Source organism: Plecotus auritus, assembly GCF_963455305.1.
Source record: "Plecotus auritus genome assembly, chromosome: 8".
NCBI classification, from domain to species: domain Eukaryota; kingdom Metazoa; phylum Chordata; class Mammalia; order Chiroptera; family Vespertilionidae; genus Plecotus; species Plecotus auritus.
This window is the reverse complement of record NC_137782.1, coordinates 162967884-162992689: the sequence shown is the minus strand read 5'-3', so window position 1 is coordinate 162992689 and position 24806 is coordinate 162967884. Positions and strand designations below refer to the sequence as shown.

Here is a 24806-nt window from a genome sequence, read left to right as displayed (position 1 = left end):
ACACATCGCCACATTAAAGACCTGTGAGAGCTCTCAGCCTAGTTCTCATTTCACAGAAGAAACAGAGGCCCAGAACAAGGAACTGACTGACTTCCTGATGTCCCCCATTTGCGAAGTGATTGATTCTGAATTCAAAGCCAGGCTTCATGACTTCCAAACCAGTGCTCCTTCTGGACAAAGGACCATGTGTGTGCATGTGTGTATGTAACGGGGAGGGTGGAGACACATTGCTGAAAACACTCTAGCATCCCTTGTCTGTGACTTGAGGCTGGAGAAGATGGGCAGTGTTACAATTCACCTACTTTTCTAGAGATACTCTTCATAAAGGCTCAGTTGCTAGAATCAAGGGGATTGTGAAGTTACTTTAAACTGTGGTCTAGGACAGTGGTCGGCAAACTCATTAGTCAACAGAGCCGAATATCAACAGGACAACGATTGAAATGTCTTTTGAGAGCCAAATTTTTTAAACTTAAACTTCTTCTAACGCCACTTCTTCAAAATAGACTCGCCCAGGCCGTGGTATTTTGTGGAAGAGCCACACTCAAGGGGCCAAAGAGCCGCATGTGGCTCGCGAGCCGCAGTTTGCCGACCACTGGTCTAAAACACAGAACTTGGGTCCTGGAGTCTGGAGTCCTGGTTTCTACACTGACTAAAAGTATGACCTTGGCTGAGCAAAGTACTTAACCTCCCCAAGTCTCATCCTTCAGCCTGGGAGAATAATACCTGCCATATCTTTGTCATAAGGTATTTCTGAGGATGAATTTTATAACAGCACTTTATATAAGCTGTAAAGTACATACAAATGCAAGGTTTACTACTTCCAGTATTATTAGATAATGCAGAATTAATACTTAGGCATGTTAGCTCTTCAGCAAAATGTGAAGCAGGCTAAGTGGTCTTTGGCTCACCACTACCTATCCCCCTTTCTGGTCCTGTAGCTTCTCAACTGGAAGAACTGGCAGGCGATGGAGGAAGCATTCTGGACCCCACCCAAATGGCCCCAGGTCAGGCTGCCTGCTCATCTGGATAACACCTGCCTCACCTGTGGAAGTTTGGATCCTCTGCTGTGGGTGCCCTACCTGTCTCTCCTCCACAAGCTGGGTAGGTGATAGGAAACTAGATTAGGTAGTAGGAAAGAGAGAGAAGATACACAAGAATATGCTCCGATCTGTACCAGGAAAGAGAGGAGCACAAGTGAAGTGGCACGCTGTGTCTGCATCCCCCGAGGCAATGAGTGCAGTGCAGCGAAGGCTCACCGCAGCCTCACACTTGATCTGGGGCCCTGAGAAAATGTAACTGAGTGGCTTCTGGCTCAGAATTCTTCCTGGCAGCTTCGAGTCCATTAAAAATACATGTCCATGAGACTTCGCCATGGCATGTTGTTTGCCATCAGAAAAATTTGTTAAATCAGGTCAAACATTTAAAAATGTTTGGGAGAAATCACACACACACACACACACACACACACACAACACACACACACACTCACTGTTCTTTTTCTTTTTTTATTGTAACTTGATAAGAAAGCTTTATCTGGAAAAACCAATGTGGTTCTTTCTCTCTATTCTTCTTAATGTATATAGAACTATTGCCATAATATGAAGAAGAAGCATTGTCTAAGAGTGGCTAGTTTTTATTTTGATTTTTTTTGACCAAATGGTGCTGATCAGGCTATTGTCCAAATTTTAATTGAAAGAGAGAAGAAAATTTAGATTTACTGAAACTTACTACTTTTATTCCATTCTTAGAACAATTCTGTAGGGGATTATTTTTATTTATGTATTTTTTATTTTGGGGGAGTATTTTTATATGCACTTAACAGACAAGGCTCAGCAAAGTCAGATAGTCCTGCAAAGACCACAAGGCTCCCAAGGATCAGAAATGGGCTTCTAATTCAGAAGATGCTCTCCCCTCTGGTCAGTAAGAAAAAAGCAACAAACAGAAGGAAACCCTCTGGATTTCTAAACGTCTGTTATTTGCTGGGGTCAGAGAGGAGGTCTGGGAGGGAGAGCAGATGAACCAAGATTAGCCAAGGGTTGATAATTGTTGAAGCTGGGTGATGGGTTTCATTATACAATTCTGCCTGCTTTGGCATTCTCAAAAATTTCCAAAATCAAAGGTCAAACAGAACAAAAGAGCTGCTTACAGGATGTTGACAACATAGCAAATGTTACATATAAATAATCGTTTGTTGTTTATAGAAAAGATGGTACAGTTTTACAAAAGGAGGAAGAACTAACCTTTAATTCCTAGAGAAGTTTATCAAAATGTACCTGGGCAGTGGTTACACATGACATGCAGCTTAACCTTTGCTTCTCAGAATGGGAATCGGTCCACTCCCTAGACCGTATCTTGGACAGTGAGTGCTTCAGAGATTCTGGTTACTACCTGTATTATTTCTGCCAACTAGATTGAAGATTTATATTGTAGGATATATCAGAAATGTTACTCACGTTACTTTTATCCTATTTGTAAGGTTTTCTAATGTTATCAAGAATTAGAAGAAGACAGTGAATCTTACAGATGGGAAAATTTTACTACAGAATATTTTACTACAGGAAAGTATTGCTTTGCTTAAAAGGTTAACTTTAATTAAGACAGAGATAAAAGCTTTTATAGAAAGAATGACAAGCAGGTAAAATTACCTCCACTGCTGTGGGCCATTGTTAGGGCTTCCAAAGAAACTGCTGGAGTTACTTCTAGCTGGCAGATCATTACTTTGGCGCTGCTAATGGCATTGGCTGCTTCTCTCAGGTCTTCAGTATTCAAAAGTAAATTTGCTCCAGCCACTATCACGATGACATTCTGGCCTGTAAAGAATTTCTATATTAATATTATGTTAAAACAAAGGAAAGCCAAGCAATGATATTCTGCAATGTTACAGTCACTCTTACAAAGTCAATACATGAAATGTGTTGTATTAATTTTAACATTTCTAGGCCATTCAGGTTAATTTTAAAATTCCTAATGTATTTTACAATATTTATGTAACATGATTCATATTCTAATCATTTTGAGCAAAATCTAAAAATTACTTCCTTTATCAATATCCTTATATACAGACTATTAGCTGAGAAATGATATATAACATACATCAAATTTTCTTTTATGGGAAATGGCTGGTACAATGTATGTGGTAGAGAGTCTTAATCCTGCCATAGTCAGTTTGGCTCAGTAGATAGAGTATCGGCCGAGGACGAAAGGGTCCCAGGTTTGACTCCGTTCAAGGGCATGTACCTAGGTTGCAGGCTCGATCCCCAGCCCTGGTCAGGGCGTGTGTAGGAGGCAACCAATGGATGTGTCTCTCTCACATCAATGTTTCTCTCTCTGTGTCTCTTCCCCTCCCTTCCACTCGCTCTAAAAATCAATGGAAAAATATCCTCTGGTGAGGATACACAACAGCAACAACAACAACAAAAGGTTCTTAATCCTAAATGACAGTGTCCTAATGATGCGTATGAACAGGAAGAAACTGGCCTAATGCTACTACTTGTAATACTTTAAACAATAAAGTAAAATTAAAAGAATACTAATGCTCTGTAGCATGCAGTAAGTTTGAGGTGGACCCTATGGTATTCTGAAAAGTGATTTTGTAAATCAAACCACATTCTACAATATCTAGCAGATGAAAAATTGCACTAAATAACTTAAGGTAGAGAGAAGGATATTTGGCCTAGTCTGTACCAGATCAAATAGCAACAGGACTAAGGAATCTTATACAGGGCAGGGCAAAAGTAGGGTTAGAGTTGTCAGTATGTGAAACAGAGTGTATTCTTGTATTATTATTGATTAGGTATTGTATTGTTTTGCATACGATCAGCTTCAAACCGACCTTTGCCCTCCCCTGGATACCCATCACTTGGACCCATTCTCTGCAAGCCCACCTACAGGCGGGAGGTGCGGTGGTCCATTTCATCTGTTAGGTAAACTCTCAAGAGTCGTGCTGCCCGATACGATAGTCAGAAGCACAAGCCACATGTGGCTACTGAGCGCTTGAAATGCATTAGTTCAAAGTGAGATTCGCTTTAACTGTACAACACACAGAAGATCTCAAGGGCTGACTGAGTACAAAGAAAAGGTAAAATACCTCATTAATTTTTAAGAACTTCTTGAGTTCATGTTGAAAGGATAACGTTTTGGATATATGGGGTTAAGGGGCTATAATGAGGGTGAATTTTACCTGCTTCTGTTTACTTTTTAAATGTGGCTAATGGGAAACTTAAAATTGTGTGCGTAGCTTACGCCGTGTTTCCGTCGGACAGCACCGATCTGGTGGGATGAACTGCAGGAGCATTTTTCTGGTGCCGCAGGCCGCTCGTGCTGCTCTTGTACAGGCGTGACCTAAAATTACCTCTGAACACAGAACACATGCTAGCCTATCATCTTACCACAGACGTGTTTGTTGGCCTCAAGGAGGATTTAATAAAGCGGGGATGGGTTCAGCGTAAACCCAATCTCGGTACTGGAAAAATTCAAAGTACCCACACACTGAAAGACGGCTTACCTCCTTCCCTTTCTCCTCCGTGACCTCACTCTCTGCCGGAGTCAGCTGCTGCTTGTGTGCTGCTGACTCCTGAATCTGCATTTCTGGGCTGGCCGTGGCTGATGGGCAACAAGCCCAAGACACTGCTGTATGGTGGGCACTGCCATGTGGCTAGCTCATCCATGCCTCAACTTGAACTTGTAAAAACTGAATTCTCTGCTTGACCTTGCTACTCACTCATTTAAAGAAGCTGCTCTGAGTATTTGGATTAGCTCTTCTACTACCACCTATACTCTTTTTTAAAAAAATATTTTTATTATTGATTTAAGAGAGGAAGGGAGAGGGAGAGAGAGATCGAAACATCAATGATGAGAGAGAATCATTGATCAGCTGCCTGCTGCATGCCCCCAACTGGGGATCAAGTCAGCGACTCGGGCATGTTCCCCGACTGGAAATTGAGCTGTGAACTCCTGGTTCATAGGTTGACGCTCAACCATGCCACGCCATGCCAGCTGGGCACCACCTATACTCTTAAGGGCATTACCATACACTATAAACAGACCAAGTCTACCATAATAGGCACTCGATACAAAATATTAAATTATATCTTTGCACAAAAATGCAGTATTTTGTACCCAGACAAGGAAGAAACATAACTCAAAGATATCCCTAGAACACAAAAAAGAGTTGTAAGGCAGGGAATGAGCTGCTGTTGGCAGCAATAATCACTTAGGAGGTAGCTTAAAGTAATGAACACAGACTATTGTTAGAATGAAAACTTTTATTGACTGTCTTTAAGTGGGACACTGCAACTTTGGGATCACTAAAGGTAAAAATATCATGTCTTCTGTGAGGAATGATCTTGTGAAACTGCAGTATAAGTTAAAAACGTATTGTGACAAATCCTAAGCTAACACAATGCACGCTGACTGCCCATAATGCTCTAGGTTCTGTCGTAGGTGCCCCATAAAATGCTTGGCCATTCTGAATATTAATTCTGATTTTTAAAATTGTATGGTGGTGTTTTTATACTAAAAATAGTTGGCAGAAATCCTAAAAACTTTACCTGAGGGCAAAGGGAAGTTACTCTTTTCAAAGACAAATGTCTCACTATTGCAAGGCCTTGTGACAGACACAGTTGTATATATAGACATTCGAGATTTGATTGCTGTTTAAAGAGCAGACAAAATTGAACACTAACGACATGTTAGAAGTAATTAGTTGCTGCCATTTGCTCAGTAAATATTCTATAAATATGGTTCATCAACTTTCTTTTGCACCTATCTATTTACATTTATTTACTGGTGTAACTGAAATGACAGTTGAATACTTACTGCTTTTAGAGACAAATATCAATTCTGAGTTCACTTGAAGGGTTAATGGGGTGTTACAGGATATAAAGATTATTTTGAGGTAACTATAATGCTTCATATGTATTGGATGGACAATTTTATATATATATATATATATTTTTTTTTTTTTCATGGATTATCTTATTTATTTTTTTAAATAAATCTTTATTCAGATTATTACAATTGTTTCTCCTTTTTCCCCCCATAGCTCCCCTCCACCCGGTTCCCACCCCACCTTCTGCCCTTACCTCCTCCCCACTGTCCTCATCCATGGGTGTATGATTTTTGTCCAGTCTCTTCCTGAACCCCCCCTATACCCCTGAGAATTATCAGTCCACTCCCTTTCTATGCCCCTGATTCTATTATATTCACCAGATTATTCTGTTCCTCAGGTTTTTAATTCACTTGATTTTTAGGTTCACTTGTTGATAGATATGTATTTGTTGTTCATAATTTTTATCTTTACCTTTTTCTTCTTCTTCCTCTTCTTTAAGAATACCTTTCAGCATTTCATATAATACTGGTTTGGTGGTGATGAACTCCTTTAGCTTTTTCTTATCTGTGAAGCTCTTTATCTGCCCTTCAATTCTGAATGATAGCTTTGCTGGGTAGAGTAATCTTGGTTGTAGGTTCTTGCTATTCATCACTTTGAATATTTCTTGCCACTCCCGTCTGGCCTGCATAGTTTCTGTTGAGAAATCAGCTGACAATCGTATGGGTACTCCCTTGTAGGTAACTAACTGTTTTTCTCTTGCTGCTTTTAATATTCTCTCTTTGTCTTTTGCTCTTGGCATTTTAATTATGATGTGTCTTGGTGTGGTCCTCTTTGGATTCCTTTTGTTTGGGGTTCTGTGCGCTTCCTAGACTTGTAAGTCTATTTCTTTCACCAGGTGGGGGAAGATTTCGGTCATTATTTCTTCAAATAGGTTTTCAGTATCTTGCTCTCTCTCTTCTTCTGGCACCCCCATAATTCTGATGTTGGTATGCTTAAAGTTGTCCCAGAGTCTTCTTACACTATCTTCAACTTTTTGGATTTTTTTTTCTTTTTGCTTTTTCGGTTGAGTGTTTTTTGCTTCTTTGTATTTTAATTCTTTGACTTGATTCTTGTGTTCCTTTAGTCTGTTGTTGGGTCTCTGTATAATATTTTTTATTTCAGTCAGTGTATGTTTAATTTCTAGTTGGTCCTTTTTCATATCTTCGAGGGTCTCGTTATATTTATCAGCCTTTTCTAGGATATTCTTGAAAAGCCTTATAACTGTGGTTTTGAATTCTATATCCAGTCGTTTGTTTTCCTCCATTTCTTTTGTTTGTGATCTGTTTCTTTGACGCCGCATTTTCACTGCTTCCCTGAGTTGTAGGGTAAATTTGTGTGCTAGGTTTCCTATATGGCCCAGTGCGTCGGCCTCCCCAGTTAACCTGAGGTGGACACTCTTGGTGCACCCCTTTGTGGACTGTGTGTACAGCCTTGTTGTAGTTAAGTCTTGATTGTTGTTGGTATCACTGGGAGGAATTGACCTTCAGGCCAGTTGGCTGTAAGGATCAGCTGTGTCTACGCTGGGAGAAGTTCGGTGTTGGAGACAGCCTTATAGGATTAGACTTGCCAAATTGCAATAGCCTCTGTGCTCAGCTTGGATGGGGTGGAGTCTCAGGGCGGAGCAGACAGTCTTGGCTTCCAGTCAGCCTTGCCCTTGTGCATGTGCGCGCCTGCAGACCTCTGCCTTCCCCGGCTTCTGACTCCCTTCCACTAGGGAAAGCCTGTGGCAACCTCCGCAGCCTTTGTGCGCACTGGCATGCACGCACCTGCAGACCACTGCCTTCCCCGGTTCCGGAGTCTCCGCCCGAGAGTCCAGATTCCCCCCCATAAGAGCGCGGGTCCCCAGGGGCTCGCCTGGAACTGGGGTTCAGTGCAGTCAGAATTGGGGTTCAGTGCAGTCAGGAGCTTCGGACTCCCTTCTGCTAGGGAAAGCCTGTGGCAACCTCCGCAGCCTTTGTGCACACTGGCGCGCGCGCCTCTGGAACCCTGCCTGCAGGGGCTCTCCCGGGTCTCCCCAGGGTCTCCGAGTCTCTGGGTGCCTTTCTCTCTACCTGACAGTCCAGACTCCCCCTGTATGAGCCTGGGTCCACGGGGTTTCGCCCGGGACTGGGGTTCAGTGCAGTCAGAACTGGGGTTCAGTGCGGTCGGGGGCTTCCTTCCCCCTTCCGCCAGAGAAAGTCAGCCAGGCTCTCAGCTGCCCTTCCCTCTGCGCTTACAAAGACCCTTTGCCGTACCTCCAATTCTCTGTGAGCTTTTCTCTTTCCTTCTAGTTGTAGAATTTTCACTCAGCCAGCTTTCCTGTGGTTCTGGATGGTGTCCATTCTGTCTTTTAGTTGTAGTTTTGAAATTGTTGTGTGAGGCAGCAGTTTAGGTGCTTACCTATGCCACCATCTTGGTTTCTCCGACAATTTTATATTTGAATGAGCAGCCTGGGATGTGTAAGTAAGGGAAACATGTATGCTTAGGCTGGAAAGACCATGCTGTAGGCCTGGTGGGTATGGTAAGAGAGCCATAAGATTAGGATAAAAACTGATGTTTCTGTTCTAGTTCTGGAAATGCACTGTTTTATGAAATGACACTTCATATGCAAAACACATACCTTCTTTATTGACAATTATAGAAGCAGTTCCTGTAGCAGCATCTTTAGTTTGATATGTAAATTCTAAAGGAAAAAAGAAACTACAATCACATATACACAGCCTGGCTTGGATAATTTATTTTAACAATTTCAATGCACCACTAATCCTTAGAAAACTTTTTAACCATCTGGAATGATAAAAAAGAAATAAGTAATTAGTGCTAATTTATACTCATCACCTATACAATGAGGAAAATACAAGTCTTTATACTTAGTTGCACCTTTTTTTTTTTTTTACATTAGTAACAATCCAACAAACCACCCCCGCTTCCAATTTCCCCAAATTTTTCGTAGTTGTATATATATGCATTTTCTTGCACTACCATATTTCTTCAGTGAAAGAAATGATAAACTTGAGTGAAAGACTCAAGGTCAAACCTATGAAATCAACCTGTTTGTTTTTCTTCATTCTCATAAGCTTTGCATCTCATCAAGAATTATGGCCTGGCATGTAAATGGTGATGTTGACCAGGCAGCCTTCAGCAGCAGCAAAGAGCCTGGAACTGGGGCCCAAGACCTGCATTCTGGTTCTGGCTGTAGCTCCAACTAGCTGTGCTCTTGGACAAATTCATAACCTCTCTGGCCTTCGGTGTTCTCTTTTATGAAATAACTAGAGGCCCGATGCACGAAATTTGTGCAAGAGTAGGCCTTCCTTCCCCTGGCTGCCTGCACCGCCTTCTCTCTGGCACCCGGGACCCGGGCTTCCCTCACAGCCCTGGCTTCATCAGGAAGGTCGTCCGGAAGGATGTCTGGTCTAATTAGCATATTACGCTTTTTATTATTATAAATAGTATCAGATCTCAATGGTTTCTAAGATCGTTTCCAGCTATGATACTTAATGATTTTTCTTAAAATACCTTTTGTGAATGTAGCAGCTATTCTCTCCTGTCACCTGCTTTTGAAACATTTCCGTGAATTGAAGGTTTGTAACCTGTTGTCTTAGTCCCATCTGGAGGAATGTACATGAAAGAATTAACCATAGGCTATTTAAGCAAGACTAGACAAAGCTATGCATAAAAATTCCCTGGCCACCAGGGGAGGATCTAATAATTCTATTCTATATTCAGCTTTTCTTATAATCAGATCACAGAAGAAAGTTATAAAAACGAACCTTAAAAAAGATGAAATTTTACCTGTAGAAATATCATTCTGTTTAAAGTTTTCTATGTAATCATTGCCAAAAGAATCTTTGCCAACCTGTACCAAAGAGATAATGAACATTAGATCTTTTGCATTTAGTAAAATGCTACAATGTAGTTTTTAGAGTACTTAGCATTTTGAAAGGGCATATCTGCACAGTACTTTATAAACATTAACTAATTAATCTTTTTAATGTACGTTGCTAGACTTGGTTTCAGCCCAAAGAATTGTTATATACTAATGTTCCACTTATATCCTTCTTAAAATGTGAAGCATTTTAATGATGCTCACCAGTTCTATAGGTTCACTCTCACTTTGATCTGACCATGTGGCAATTCCCACTGAGACAGAGCTGTCCACCATCAACTATCCTCAGTATTTTTGAAGAATCCCAGTTGTTCATATTTCACTATAAATGACAGGATCTTTATAATGACTTGCCTGGTGTCTTAGAATCTTCATATCTTCTCCCTGGACTCTGACTTGGAGCGCAGGAGGGAATTTAAAAAGCCCTTGCTACCTTGGTATAGTGGAATTTCTTTGTTTTTGCATCCTTGCATCCATTCTGGTAATGATACTTCAGTTTTTCCTTTAGACACGCATTCCTCGTTCACTCATAGGCAACATGATCAGGGGGGCACAGTTGTAAAATCAATGAACCTATGTTGACACATCAACCAAACTTCCTAAACTCCGTAGTTTACATTAGGGTTCCCTCTGGTGTTGTACATTCTATGGGTTTTGACAAATGTATAGACAAGTATCCATGATTATATTCTCATACAGACTGGCTTCACTGCCCTAAAAATCCTCTCTGCTCTGCCTATTCATCACTGTCTAACCCCTAGCCCCGGGCAACCACTGACCTTTTTTACTGTCTCTATCATTTTATCTTTTCCAGAGTGTCATATAGTTGGAATCATTCCTGAACTATACTTCTGTTTTTCTGTCCTGCAGGTGAGCACTACAGCAATGGATTATGTCTCTGTCCAGGTCTCAGCCCCTCCTGGTGTGTTCTGCTTGCCCACAGAAAATTGTTCCTCTCTGGATATATCAACAGAAAGAAACATACTTTTACTTGAGTCAAGATCTGCAATGAGTGACGATAAAATTTCCTGGTGAGCATGTGGACTGTCTAGATCAGGGATTAGCCACTATTTTTTACTGTGAAGGACTAAGTAGGCAATATTTTAATTAATTAGTTAATTAATTAATTCTTTATTTTCAAATAGGTAATATTTTAGAGTTTGCAGGCTATATTGCCTCTTATACAACAATTTACCCCTGCCATTGTAGAGTTGGCAGCCAAAGATAATATGTCAACAAATGGATGTGGCTATATCCCAATAAAACTTAATTTACAAAAATATGTACTGGGCAAGATCAGCCCCATGGGTCATGTTTGCTGACCCCTGATTTAAATGCCACTTTTGATACCTTATTCTGCAAAAGAACACCCTTCCTTGTGCTCCTTTTCTGGCTTAAGTGCTGATTAGGCAGGAACCTCAGACAATGTGTAATCACTTCTTCCTAGCAGAATCTCTGTCTTTATAGTGAAGAGTGTCCACCACAGGGTTGCTATGGGGGAGTTCCCTGTGGAAGGGAGTTCCTTCCTGGCAAGTAAGTGCCAAAGCATCCTATTTCCTAGGTCAAAGATTCATACCAAAAGACTCTTGAGAGCTGAGCCAAGTTCTCCCATCTTTTTTTTTTTTTTTACATTATTTAACTCTTTCCCATGGACAATCAGGGTATTATATAGTTGGGAAAGTATTATTATAAGAATGTTCTGGGGTTAAGAAAAAGCCATTCCTAGGCATGTGGGGAGTGATACAAACTAAAGCAAAGACATTTCTCTTCCCTTTCCTATCAGTTTTCTATGGGAAAAATCTGTTGAAGGTTGACTAACAAGGGCAGGTAATAAATGGTGGTGATGATATAAGTAGAAAGTGCAGGGGTTAGGAGGAATTGTTTCTTTGCCCTCAAGAAACTGCTAATATTGGAGGGAAATAAGACAGACCAGGTGGAACAGCATGATTATCAGAGGCATAATTGGGAAGGATTTCATGCTTAGGTAGTTGCATTTTGTAGACTTGCTGTAGTTGTATTTTAGAGGCTGCAGCAGCTGCCTGTCTTCTTCCTGCTTAGGGTACCATCTGATTGGCTACATCCCTGGGTGATGGTTATGGTTCCAGCTTTATTCCAATGGTGAGTTCCTGGCAAATCTGTTGGCTGGTCTTCTAAAGTCTATGTGAGCCATGGGACAAAATACTGTGTTTTTGCCTTCTTTGATATTCTCGTCAAAAAATAAAAATCTGGTAACTAAAAAATAATGGAAAAGTAACAAGACTGCTGAGGATTAAGAGAAGTCAACTGAAGCTCCATTAACTTTACATCACCTAGGTCAGTGGTTGGCAAACTGTGGCTCGCGGGCCGCGGTTTGCCGCTCTGTTGACTAATGAGTTTGCCGACCACTGGGATAGGGGCTTAATCACAAGGAACAACAACAGCCTGTAATTATTGGAATCGAGAGTCTAGGTCAGTGGTCGGCAAACTCATTAGTCAACAGAGCGGCGAACCGACCACTGACCTAGGTCATTACAAAGTGAAAGAAGTGATGAAAAGCCTAAGAACGGGAAGACAATATTTCCTTTGTGTCATGGAAGCCCCTCACGCCAGCTGTGTGGTTTTGGGCAAGCCACTTCAATTCTCTGTAGGCTCAGTGTTCTTATCTGGAAAGCCACAGCAAGTTTGCTGTGAAGATAAAGTAAAATAATATGCATAAAAGTACGTTTAAAGCTGTAAAAGATTATTATAAAAGATGAAAGAAAAGTACATAAAATTCCAGTTTTGGGCTTGGTGCTGCCATCATCATCATCATCATCATCATCATCATCATCATCATGCTGCTTCTCTTGGGGGAAGGAACTCCTGCTGCTTGGATTCAGTCTTATAAATGACTTTCATGTCCATCTTGTTCTCTCTGATGCTTCAGTTCTTCCTGTGGCTTTCTTCCATTTGATCATGGAAGCAAGCATGTGGGTACATTAAATAATTTTAAAAATGAGACTGTATTTATTACTCTTATTGTTCTAATAAAAACATAACATCTCTGTTAATGGTTTGGTGCAATGAATGCTGTTCAATGTATCCTGCTATTTTCCCGAGAATAATATAGCCAACTGGGAGGGTATCTCTGCCTTGGGAGTAATAGTTAAGCTTTAAGTAGATCTAAATTACATGTCAAAATGTGGACAAAAAGCAATGGGGATCTGCGTCCTATTTAAAAGGATCCTCTTTTTCTTTTGCATTATAGAGTTGCACAGATGACAAGTGCAATTTATACTAAAAGAATGCCACCTTCCCTGTTTCCCCACCCTCAAAACCTCTCACACATTCAGGTATTTTTCCGGATTTATTTTTAAAAAGGTTGTGAAAAGTAAATACCCTCCAGTCCCATTTGCTTGCTTCTGACTCTAATTGAAGCCTCTTCCCCAGTAACTGGAAATTGATAACCAGAGTCAGAGGAGCAGAACCCAAGCAAGGGTGTCGTTCATAGTCTGCCATTGAGAGCAAGAGCAAGTGTCGTGAAAAGCACAGTGAATGATACGCATGAAAGAATCTTGACAGAATAAGGACTATTTTAAAGGAACCTTCATGGGTATTTTCGGAGGCTTCCCTGTTTTTCTGGTCACACGTTGGCTATCAAGTTGATATGAAAACTTGAAGTATCTTGGCCGTGAGGCAAAATGGTGCATATGGAAGTCAGAAAACCTGGAATCTAATTTCAGTTCTGCTGTTACCAAGCTAATTAAAATACTACGTTTTGTGGCAAATTGTTCCATCTGAGCCAGGCTGTAGGGTGGGACTGGTTGGTGTGAGTTCTCTCTCACAGGAAGGAAACCAATTAATTCTCAGCCTTAGCTCCTCAACAGTATCTCCTGAGAAGCTTGTAAACATCTCGGTGCTCAGTTTACTAGTACATCCCAGACCAATTCAATCAGGCCTCTGCAGGTGGGACCGCTCCCCAGGTGGTTACCATGTGTGACTCCAGTTGAGGACTGGACGGCTGATTGCAGGCTTAAAGTGGGAGGTGTCTGTAAAGGCTTGTGTGCACCGAAGAAGTGAAGAGAGCACAGTCCTGCCAGGTACTAGGTTGGTAAGTCCCCTAAGTGGGAGCACGGAGAAGTGTGACCTGCAGAATCTGCTGGGGGCGAGGAGCCCATCAGGGTCCAACATTGGGATCAAGGTATGGTGAAGCCCGAGGGATTTCCTTGGCTTGTGTTTGCTGACTACTCTCATTCTGACGTGGCCCAGGCTTCTTCCGCTCGTATCCTTCTAAAGCTCATTATTTGGCAAAACTAGTTGGGTTTATGTTTTTCAGAGTGTTCAGTAGAGGCGCTATTAAGTTAACATGATCATCTGACTGTGTTAAAACATTATGTGAATACAATATATTCACGTCTATATTCTTGCCTTCACTTCTGAGAACTTAACAGTCCTTTCCTCTCTCCTCCACTTCATCAAACCTCGCTTGTTTTTTCAAGTATCAACTTAAGGCCTCTTTCCTGTTTACCCCTTGTTACTCTTATTTCCAGAATTCCTATAGCCTTCTTCATGGATGCTATATAATTAAGCATTTAATTGAATACCATCTTATATTGTTTGCCTAAATATTCTTCCTTAAAGTCTAATCTTCCTAGAAGCTTATTGGAGACCCTAGCTGAGCGTACATTTATCCTGTGCATTAAAGGTGTTCTGTGAGTATTTGATCTTCTTAGATGCCTGTCTGTTCGTTTTCCTGGGGCCTATTTATCATTCAGAAAGGGACACGACTGTATAGCACCTGTACTGTTCTAGTTGTGGCCGCAGAGAGGTTTTCTCCAAGGTGTTGCTCCTAATAGCCCGTGTGAAGGCCCTCCATCCAGTATGTTCAGCTACAGCAGTGCAGCAAGCACTTCTGGGCAGAAAGATTCTGGGGAACTTCAGAGTCTGAGGTGCTCTATGAACACCTATTCCAGGTGAAAGAGTCCAGGTCGTCAGTAACCGTGGACAACCCCTCACACCAAAACTAAGGTCACTTGCAGAACCCCAGATGCTCTTAAGGCAATCCCAGGCTCAGGTCAACGCGGAATATTAGAGTTGCGCTGTTGAATGGAACTTCCTGCATTGATGAAATGTTCTCTATCCGTGCTGTGCAATGCAGACATTTAAATGGAGCAGTGTGATTGAGGAACTCAACTTTTAATTTTACTTTAATTACACTTAAATCTAAATAGCCACATGTGGGAGGTGATACTGTATTGGACAATGCCGCTGTAGAGGGATGTGGATTAGGACCATGGAAAACGAAAGGGCTGAGTTTATCAGCAGCCTTTCCTCCAGCTAAGGGTCCTGAGGTGCTTCCTTCACTCCCTCCATGGGGAAGGCTCTCTTTGCATCGAGGGAGAGCCAGTCAGTGGCTTCCATGGTCCAGAACAACGGCCTACCACTGAGGAGGGGGACTTCAGTTAGCACTATCATAATAAACACCTGTATTTCAAAATGGGGGAGGAATGGGCTGTTTAGAATCCTTGAATGGCAGACATCGAGTAATTCCACCTATCAACATACATATTGATGTCAAAACACAGAGGACCAAGATTTCTTACCTGAGGTTATATGAAATTAAATATTCTGCTAAAAATGTTATCACATATATTACAACAGGTTATTGATTTTCAAAGTTAGAATAGGGGAAAATATAATCAATACTGAAACTAGGCTGTGATTCAAGACGTTTTGTGACTTTCAGTGGCTGAGGGGCAAAATGAGCAGCAGCTTTAGAAGATTAAGCTGAATTTGCTGTCGTGAAACAAAACGCAGCAGTTGCTTTAAAAGTAAATCCCTCATATTAACTTTTAACTTGCCATTTGTGGCTTTATCATAAAAGATGAAAGAAAAATACATAAAATTCCAGTTTTTTAAGCTTGCTGGTTGTTTAAATCCCAGATAAATGGTATTTACCTTTAATAATGGCCTTTAATATACAGTTAATGTTAACATCACCATGATCAAGCCTGCTTATCTGAGCATGGGAGTGGGTTTGTGATAATCCAATGATTTCTTCCATTCTTTTAAAATGAGGCATATTTTATTTATTTGATTAGGGTCCCCATCAACGTAGCCAACTAGCGTTAGCCAGTCATCTTTCAATGGATGTCAGGAAAGGACAGATTGCACTTCATTGTATGTTACCTGGAAAGGCTGGTGCCTAATTTTTGATCTTTGAAAATTAAAATCTCAGTGCATGATTAGTTGATTGTCCCACTGTAATCTTAACATAGAAGGGTAATTTTTGATTAAGGTGATGGGTACTCAAATACACTACTTTCCATGCTGACTGGTGAAGCCTCAGTTTGTTTTCTCATTTTCAATCTATGCAGATTAATAATTTTGCAAAATACAGTAACAATGAAATGAAACAAAGTCATACAAAATACAAGGCCTAATTTATATTATTTATATTCTGTTCACCAGCTATAAAGTTACTCCGTCAAATTGCTCTAAATATTTATGTTTACGCTCAGTTACTGTTCAGTCCAGTGACAGTCCGCAGTCTGTGAGCAGGTAGCACTGCTCTACCGTGATGCCTCTGTCACAGAACTTCATTCCTAGCCATTCTGAATGGAAAACACTACTTGCATTAGAGAGTCGAGTCTCAACGTTTGAAGAAAGCAAAACCAGGTCATTTCTTGAAGATCCTTGCTTGCTGACTTCCGATCTGGGCCGCGTGGGTCCATGCCTGCTTGTGGCTTCCTTCCACCTGCACAGGAAGCAGGGTCTCTGGGCTCATGCTGGGCCCCTGCATCTTTAGCTCTTTATTCTACCTTGGGCCTCCTGAGCTGCCAGGTTTTGATGGTTAGAGATAACTTCCTCCTCTCTAACGTTTGGCTTCAATGGAAGGGAGGAGGAGGAAACACTTAAATCAGGTGAAGCCTTAGGAAAGGTGTCCTAGCAGGTTCTTTGCCCTGCCAAGACGACTTTCATTTTCCTGGATTTTAATCTCAAAATATCTTTAATTACCCTTGGACCGTCGCCTTGGCCCATGACTCAGTTAAATACTGACTACACAACTCTTAACTACTTGGTGTTTCATTTTACACATTTCACTGTACGCATATTGATGGACTCCTGCTTAATAGTCCTTGCCACAGTATCTTGACAAGTATTTCTCCTTAGCTCAATAAAAGATGTTTTGTACATGCCATCAAACAGTCTTACTTCATTAGAGTTTGAATTTTATTTTTTTTGCCAGGCAGTAATAGGTAAGTTAGTGTTGCTAAGAAATCCATACAAAAATTTCTGTTTTTCTTTTGTTCCATCTGTTCAATTTTATCTAGAGTAATTTAATGATTTTGGGTTCTACTTGGAATTGTCATCTTTAAAAAACTGCCATAAAGCAGTTTGGCTAATTTGCTCAATTAAAATATATTTCACAATGGGGAGAAATATCATGATTAATGGATAACAGTAACTTCTACTAGAAAAGAGATTTTATTTTTTTTGTTAAGAAGTCTAAGCATAGCCCTAGCTGGTTTGGCTCAGTAGATAGAGCATTGGCCTGCAGACTGAAGGGTCCCAGGTTCGATTCTGGTCAGGGGCACATGCTCAGGTTGGGGGCTGGATCCCTAGTGAGGGGTGTGTAGGAGGCAGTCGGCCAATGATTCTTTCTCATCATTGATGTTTCTTTCTCTATCTCCATCTCCCTTCCTCTCTAAAATCAATAAAATATTTTTTGGGAAAAAGAAATCTAAGAATATTATGCAATTAGATTAATCTTAAATAAACCCATATCTAAATGTCTCAGGTTGTCGAAGCAAAGTGATCCTGTGTAGGTTTTAGCTAACTTCTCTGTACAGATCCCCAGGTAAATTCCACCACAGGGCTAAACACTAGATGACTAAGTCAAGGATGTGTTAGATATAAAGGACTTTCAGAACTGGGCAGGGACTAACATAAAGCATCATTCACAGACCAGAATAAAATAAATAGCACCTTTGCTTTAACCAACCTCCTAATGAGAACATTTCCCCAAACACAGCCTTCTGCCTACTGTTCCCCTCAGACCCACTTCTATGGTTTCACCATTCATTTCCCAAAGTCAGTTCCACAATTAAAATATTTCTATTTTGCATTTCTCTCTTTGCCTCAAATTGACCTAAAATAAAACCAATCTCCAAACCTTTGAGTTGGATGAGATCCTAGGGGACATCCAATTTTGACTTTAATGGCTAAATGAATAGCTTTTATAAAACTTGCAAGAGGGGGCTCTCTAATCTCTCCCCTTTAACAGCCCCAGCTCTAGGGAACTCCCCTCTCCCCATGGCTATTCTCAGTACATTGTTCCAACACCAATTCTCTACGTTTTCCCAGCCTGGAAATGATAGCCTCTTTCCAGTATCGAAGCCCCTTAAGTCAGCACCATCTTATTACTCCCCAAACCCTTCATTTCTAATCAAGTAGAGGATGGACCAAGCCTAACATTTTTAATTGGCTCCCTCTCTAAGCCCCATAATTCCTAGCACATAATATTGGTCATCAATAATTAATTGCTGATTTGCCCTGACCGGTTTGGCTCAGTGGATAGAGCATCGGCCTATGGACTGAAGGGTCCCGGGTTTGATTCTGGTCAAGGGCATGTACCTTGGTTGCAGGCACATCACTGGTAGGAGGTGTGCAGGAGGCAGCTGATCGACGTTTCTCTTTCATCGATGTTCCTAACTTTCTATCCCTCTCCCTTCCTCTCTGTAAAAAATCAATAAAATATATTAAAAAAATTAATTGCTGATTAATTGATATTTTAAATCTATCAAGAGCTCAGCCTTAACAAATGAGGGCTTCTTGTGCTTTATGAGATGTTTTTGACCAAGTAGCCAGATGAGAATTATATCATGTTAATCATAAATTAGAAATAAAGCTACAGTTCATTAGTAGATGAAGTGATAATTGTATAGCTTATGCATCATTTAAAGACTCCCTCGGAGAAGAAAGTGCTGTATGCAATGGGAAGTGATATTTCAGAGACATTTTGGTAAAATCTACCCAGTGCACAGCAGAGAGCTCATTCCTTTAAATTTCTCATATTTTTCTTATCCTCTACTATGCAGACCCAGTCTAGCTTTCCTGTTATACCAGTAATGATAGCATCTTCAAATTTCATTAAAGATGCAAAAGTTGAACCTTTGGCAGTCAATTCTGTTTGATTTACTTTGAGATCACTTCAGTGGGTGGATGGAAATAGAAAACAAATTTTAGTTTTCTTTAAATACCTGAAGACAGAACTACACCTAAAGATCAGTGATACACAGTTTAGTAAGGCCCACATTCCTTTCTGATCCAAGATATAGCACCAGAGGAAAAAAACTCAGAGATGAGTAAATCACCAGTTATTAAACCAAGTTTCTAAAAGCTGTGTTGCTACAGTAAAACCTGCTAAAAACAGCTGGATGGTGTGGCTCAGTGGTTAAGTATCCACCTATGAACCAGGTCATGGCTCGATTCCTGGTCAGGGCACAGTAGGGGGCGTGCAGGAGGCAGCCATCAATGATTCTCATCATTGATGTTTCTATCCCTTTCTCTCTCTCCCTTCCTCTCTGAAATCAATTAAAAAATCTTATTAAAAAATATATATATATTTAAGAAAAAAAACCCTGCTAAAAACAGGAGGACTCATGCTGTTTAGAACCTGAACTAGATAAACCAATCAGAGTAGACTAATTCTCCTCGCCTCATACTCTAGTTAGAAACTCTTTCAATTCAGGGAATGCAGTGTTAAGTTATTTGAGGACTGTTATTTCCCAGAGGATCTAGTGAGGTAGAAACAAATATAAAAAACAAGGAAGATTACTCTCTCCTATTTAAATATTTAAAACCAATGAACTCCTAAAAGAATTAAACAGGCATTTGAACAAATACATGTACATGCATGTTAATAGCGGCATGCTCACAAGAGCCAAAGTTGGAAACAGCCCCAGGGTCCACCAACAGATAAATGGATACACAAATTGTGGCACAGCCAATGGGGTACTATTCAGCCACAGAAGGAACGCAGTACTGATACTTGCTATAAGGTAGATGAACCTTAAAAACATTATGCCAAGTGAAATGAGCCAGACACAAAATGTCACATTTCACATGATTCCATTTATAGGAAATCGTCAGAAATAGATAAACCCATAGAGACAGGATGTAGATTGGTGGTTGCCAGGGGCCACGGGGAGGAGGAAATGGGGAGCGACTGCTTAATGTAAGGAGCAATGATGGAAATGTTCTGGAACTAGATAGATATGGTGGTTGAACAACACTGCGATGATACTAAATGCCACTGAACTGTTCCTTTTAAAATAGTTAAAACAATAAAACCAGTGAACTCACACCTTAAAACCATATTCTTGCCTTTAGAATACTGTCCACTGGACTTGACACTTACCTTGCACACCATGGCCGTCTTTGCCCCAAGCCTAGCAGCTTGGACACACTGGTTGGCACCTTTCCCTCCAAAGCCAATAAAAAACTTATGTCCATGGATGGTTTCTCCGGTTTTTGGCAAACGAGAAGTAAGACTGTCATAATTGAAAAGGAGAAGGAAAAAAAAACAAACACACACACATTGGTAACTGCAATCCATTTTAAGTTCTTCAGGAGAGAGAGGGAAGGTTGTGTGGTGGAGCTCTAAGCAGTCAGAACCGCAGGCAGAAGCAGGGCAGGGAGAGAACCTTTCCTTCCAGACAACCTTCAGTAGTTTGCATCACTTTTGAGAATGCGTCTGCCTGACAGGATTCCTCTCCCTCACTGCCCTGTGCTACCGTAGCCCTACTTCAGATGACAGCTCCTGGGGTCTGGACTGCATCAGGGCCGTTCAGGGGAGCCTGTTTTCCTCTTGGGGAACTCTCAGAACTTCAGGAGAAGAGCGAAGCTGCAATTCCAGGCGCTAAAGAATCTTATTTGTTTCCTTGAGGGTGGGATAGGAGTGGGGTGTTTGGATGGCAGTTCAGGGTTTCATCCTTAACCCATCCTTCATATCACCCATTTCATGCACTGACTAAAAAAGAGCATCTATTTAAAAAAAGTGGATTAGAGCTAAGTTTAGTTTTACTACAGAAAAATCCGAACACATAAAACTAGAGAAAATAGTATATTGATTTTTTTTTGTATACCCATCACCCAGATTCAACTATTGTCAACTGTTAGCCAATGTTGTTTCAGTCTACACCTTCATCAACTTCAAGAACTAAGGATTTTTACTAACAGGTTATTACTGACACATTACTGCCTAAGGTAGTATTAAACGAAGCAAAAAGAAGTAAAAGGTTTGCTCCAGTATATGATTTTCCCAACAGTACAGGTGGAAGATGTGAGGAAACAGAGTCTTTGAAGGACAGAAGACTTTAAAATGGAACACGAGTTCTGGGTGGAGGGGCAAGTGAAGAAGATGGGCGCAATGGCATGAGGACTGATTGGCCACAAAGAAGCGGGCCAAGGGCCAGATGGAGCAGGTGGAAGGTCTGACCAAAAAGGTTAATTCCCTTTAGGCAGGAAAGAAAGGCCAAGAGAGAAGTTTACCATGGTAAGTCAACTGAGAACCTACTTTGTTTTAGCAGATTAGAAATTTATGTTCATTTCCAATAGAGACTGTGATCTATCCAGTATCTTTTTGTATTAGAGTAACAAAACAATGCCAGTTCCTACAGGTCACTGACAGCCTGTTGGCAATGGGGTGCCATATGACTATTGACAGGAACGCATGATTGTGTCAATAAAGACCAGTTTGACCTGGAACCTCCTTTATGTAGCTCTAAGTCTCAAATTGAGCTAAGCTACTCCGTTCCCTAGCATTGCACTGTCAAATATGGTTATTTAAGATTCAAGAGATTCATCAATAATTTGAAAACATCCCACTCCACTCCTCCCCTTTTCAATTCTATTTTTATCTCGGATTCTAAATGCATTTATAGTACTGATGAAAAAAATATACATCTACAAGGTTCACTTCTGAAAAAGGTACTCAATCAAGGGAAAAATGGTTTTAATGTAATGTTATTATCCTGTCATTTAATTTAGCAATGACAAGTGATGATGAGATTTTGATTTGCATCAGAAATCTTAAACATTTTAGGATTCTGTTATGAACAGGCAATGATGAGTAATCTGTGTGATTGAGTAACTATGTGAATTCTTGGCTTATTGATGCTGCTATAAACAACATTCATAACAACTTTAAAAAGAAAAACTATCCAATGTGGCTAAAAACAGGCCAAATAATTTAATTAGTAAGACTGTCACTAAAAAAACGTATGACTTCCACTATATTTATACTTAGATCTGGGTCACAAGCCACTGGTTTGAATCAAGTGTATTTATTATCAACTGTGGGAAACCATGAAAAGTATATCACCACATTATTATTGGGATATACATGTACTAGTATGTGGGGGAGAAGTGATACCGGGTACAGCGTGTATGTGTTTGATGTGGGAGCAGATGGCTGGGATTTAAACAATGTATAGCAACACAAGCACTGTACTGAGGTAGCCATTACTGGAATTCCTCCTTTAGAATTCTTCTTTCTTTATCTTTTGCATCTTTGCCCTACTCTTCTCTTTCTTCTCTCAATTGTAGACTTTCTCTGCCTGAGGACAGTCTGTCATGTTCCCTACTTTATTTCTAGTGCCTGTCACTTAGTATGGGGTTAACATATTTGCTGATTGAACAGATCTTTGTGGCTCGCCTTATCTCTCAAGGTTAGCAGAATATGCCACCCCAAAATATGACTGTAGGAGTTCGGGACACACCACCCCAAAACATGCCGCTTTGGTATATTACTCTGAGCTGTAGCCACTTGAGAAACAGCAGATTCAGGGAGAGGCTTTTCCTGAACTTTCCTTCTCTGCCTATCACAATCGTACCTCCCATTTCTTCCCAGGGCCCAGTCACCTTTCTTAAAAGTTCTACCTTCCCCTCCCCTTACCCTATTAAAGTGCTACTTACTCCTGAATTTGAAGTCACCTTGGGGAGTTACTCATTTTTTCCTGGGTTTCCCCCATGTATAATGAGGGATACAATTTTAACAAACTTCTGTTTGTTTTTCTCTTATTGATCTTTTATTGCAGGGGTCTCGGTCAAAGAACTCAGAAGGGTGGAGGGAAACTTATCTTTCCTCTCCTACATCTCTTTTCTATGTCTCCTTTGTGTAGTCTCCATTCTTACTTCTGAATTGAGGCTGTGGAGGTGCTGATGAATGGGAAGGAGGAGGAGATTGGCAGGGATGACCAGTTGTCTGGCAGTGACAATTCCATGATTTACCAGACCGTGCCCACTGCATTTCCAGTATCAGCAGCATTCCTCTTCTACAAGCAGGAACTCTGTCATTCCTTCACTAATGCATTAATTCCAAAATGTAAAGTCAGTGTTTTCCAATGTATTTCCTGTAGGGCATAATCAACTTGCTGATGATGAGGAAAAACCTAACCACAATGCAAGTAACACAGGAGTTGAAAAAACATGTCACAGAACAAGATTAGTATGACCCAATGCATATTTTTAAAAGGAAAAAAGGTATACGTATATGGTCTCAGATGATACGTAAATGCATAGACAATGAAATGTTAATGACAAGTATCCATAAGAAGGGTGGGGTGGGGAGCAAGAGTTCATGTTTTACTTTATATCCTCATGCGCGGAAGTGCATGCAACGAGAATAGAGTTGTGTGTTATGCGAGACCACTTCTTACTCCCTCAGAGTCATCTGTCCTCCCTGCAACTTCTTCCAGCCACTGGTTCTTCCTGGGCTCCAGCTGGCTTCTTGCAGGTGCCACCTAACAGTGTCACTCTCTGTCCACTCCTGGGTTTCTGGTTCTTCAGGCTGTCCTGCAGGATTGAGCAACTAGTTGTGCATACGGGCGGCCAACTTGAACATGTCAGGCATTTTTGTAAGGCTCTTCCCACTCCTTGGCTTCACTTTCCCTGTCCCTGGCTCTTGCTCCCTGGGTCAGAGTCCTGAATAGAGTATTTGCGCTTAAGCGTTGTCTTATGCTCTGCTTTCTGTTAAATCCACACTAACACCGTTTATTCCTTGTTTAGTATTTTTTTTTATAGAAGTAAATAGAGTAGAGAGCAACTAAAAAGTTAGTTACAAAAAAGGCAGAAGTATTTGCGAATTATAAATCCTAATTTACTTTAAATTAGGCTTTCCTATTTTTTTTTCTTTAATGAAATCATGAAATTAAGTTCAGGTTCAAGGAAGGAACTGCGCAAAGCCTCATCCCCTGGATGAAAGCATTATTATGATCCACCTCAATTCAAACATGAGGCTTAGCAAGGTGCCAAAGACAGACAAGTTACAGTGCTCAAAGAAGAAGAAGAAAAAAAAGGAAGCAGTACTTGGAGAAATACTCTGTTGCTAGCATTTAATAATTTAACATAGTATAAATTTCTGAATGAGGGAGAAAACCCCAACAGAGAAAACCAGTCATAAGAATTATACTTGAATTTTAAGACATATTCGTAGCTATAAAAAGGTCACGGCACTTTAAAGTTGGACAGAAGGAAACGCCGATAACTGTTCATGGATAGCCCTCCGGTTTCCTGGGCGACAAGAGGCCGCGGGATTAGCCTGGTTGTGCAAGGCAGGAGGCCTGAGCCTCTTACTGACTGTATTACCTTTGACAGCTTTTCCCTCTTTGAACCAGCTTCTTCTCTTGCAAAACAGGTTTAATAATACTTGTCAACTCCTTAAATGCCCGGGTTTTGTGCTCTGAGTTATTTCACTGACAGGTGTTAGCAGAACAACTTATCATTGCTTTTAACTTCTTGACAATGATGTGCTTGTTACAGATTCTCAGAGATGATTCACAGCAGAGAAAGTAATGACCTGGTGAAATAGAGATGAGAAGGGTTTCGACCAAAAAGGTCACACTAATAACTGGCTCAGCCCAGAGTCCGGGACTATGCTGCCTTTTGGCTTTGGCATTCCATCCTTTCTTCTTCTGGCTACAAGCTTCTGACACACTGTACAACCAGAATAAGGATTGTACTATTAGTTATGACCCAATTAAAATTCATTATGCTCACTTATTATTCCTATTGCCTGTGCTCTCCAACCCTATCTATTCTCAGCATTTG

At 40.7% G+C, this 24806-nt stretch overlaps 1 protein-coding gene across 2 annotated transcripts in view; it reads right to left on the bottom strand.

The window, feature by feature from the left end:
• Window positions 1–24806, bottom strand: part of RBKS (ribokinase) — a 77411-nt gene that overhangs the window by 38176 nt on the left and 14429 nt on the right. Inside the window, exons 2-6 of one of the 2 annotated variants that reach the window (XM_080684195.1) lie at window positions 20116–20248; window positions 18330–18431; window positions 9641–9704; window positions 8469–8531; window positions 2646–2810 (exon numbers count right to left, since the gene is read on the bottom strand). In XM_080684195.1, the coding sequence (XP_080540321.1) occupies window positions 2646–2810; window positions 8469–8531; window positions 9641–9704; window positions 18330–18431; window positions 20116–20248 (527 nt within the window). The remainder of the gene's footprint in view (window positions 1–2645; window positions 2811–8468; window positions 8532–9640; window positions 9705–18329; window positions 18432–20115; window positions 20249–24806) is intronic. The other variant, XM_080684196.1, reaches the window with a different exon arrangement.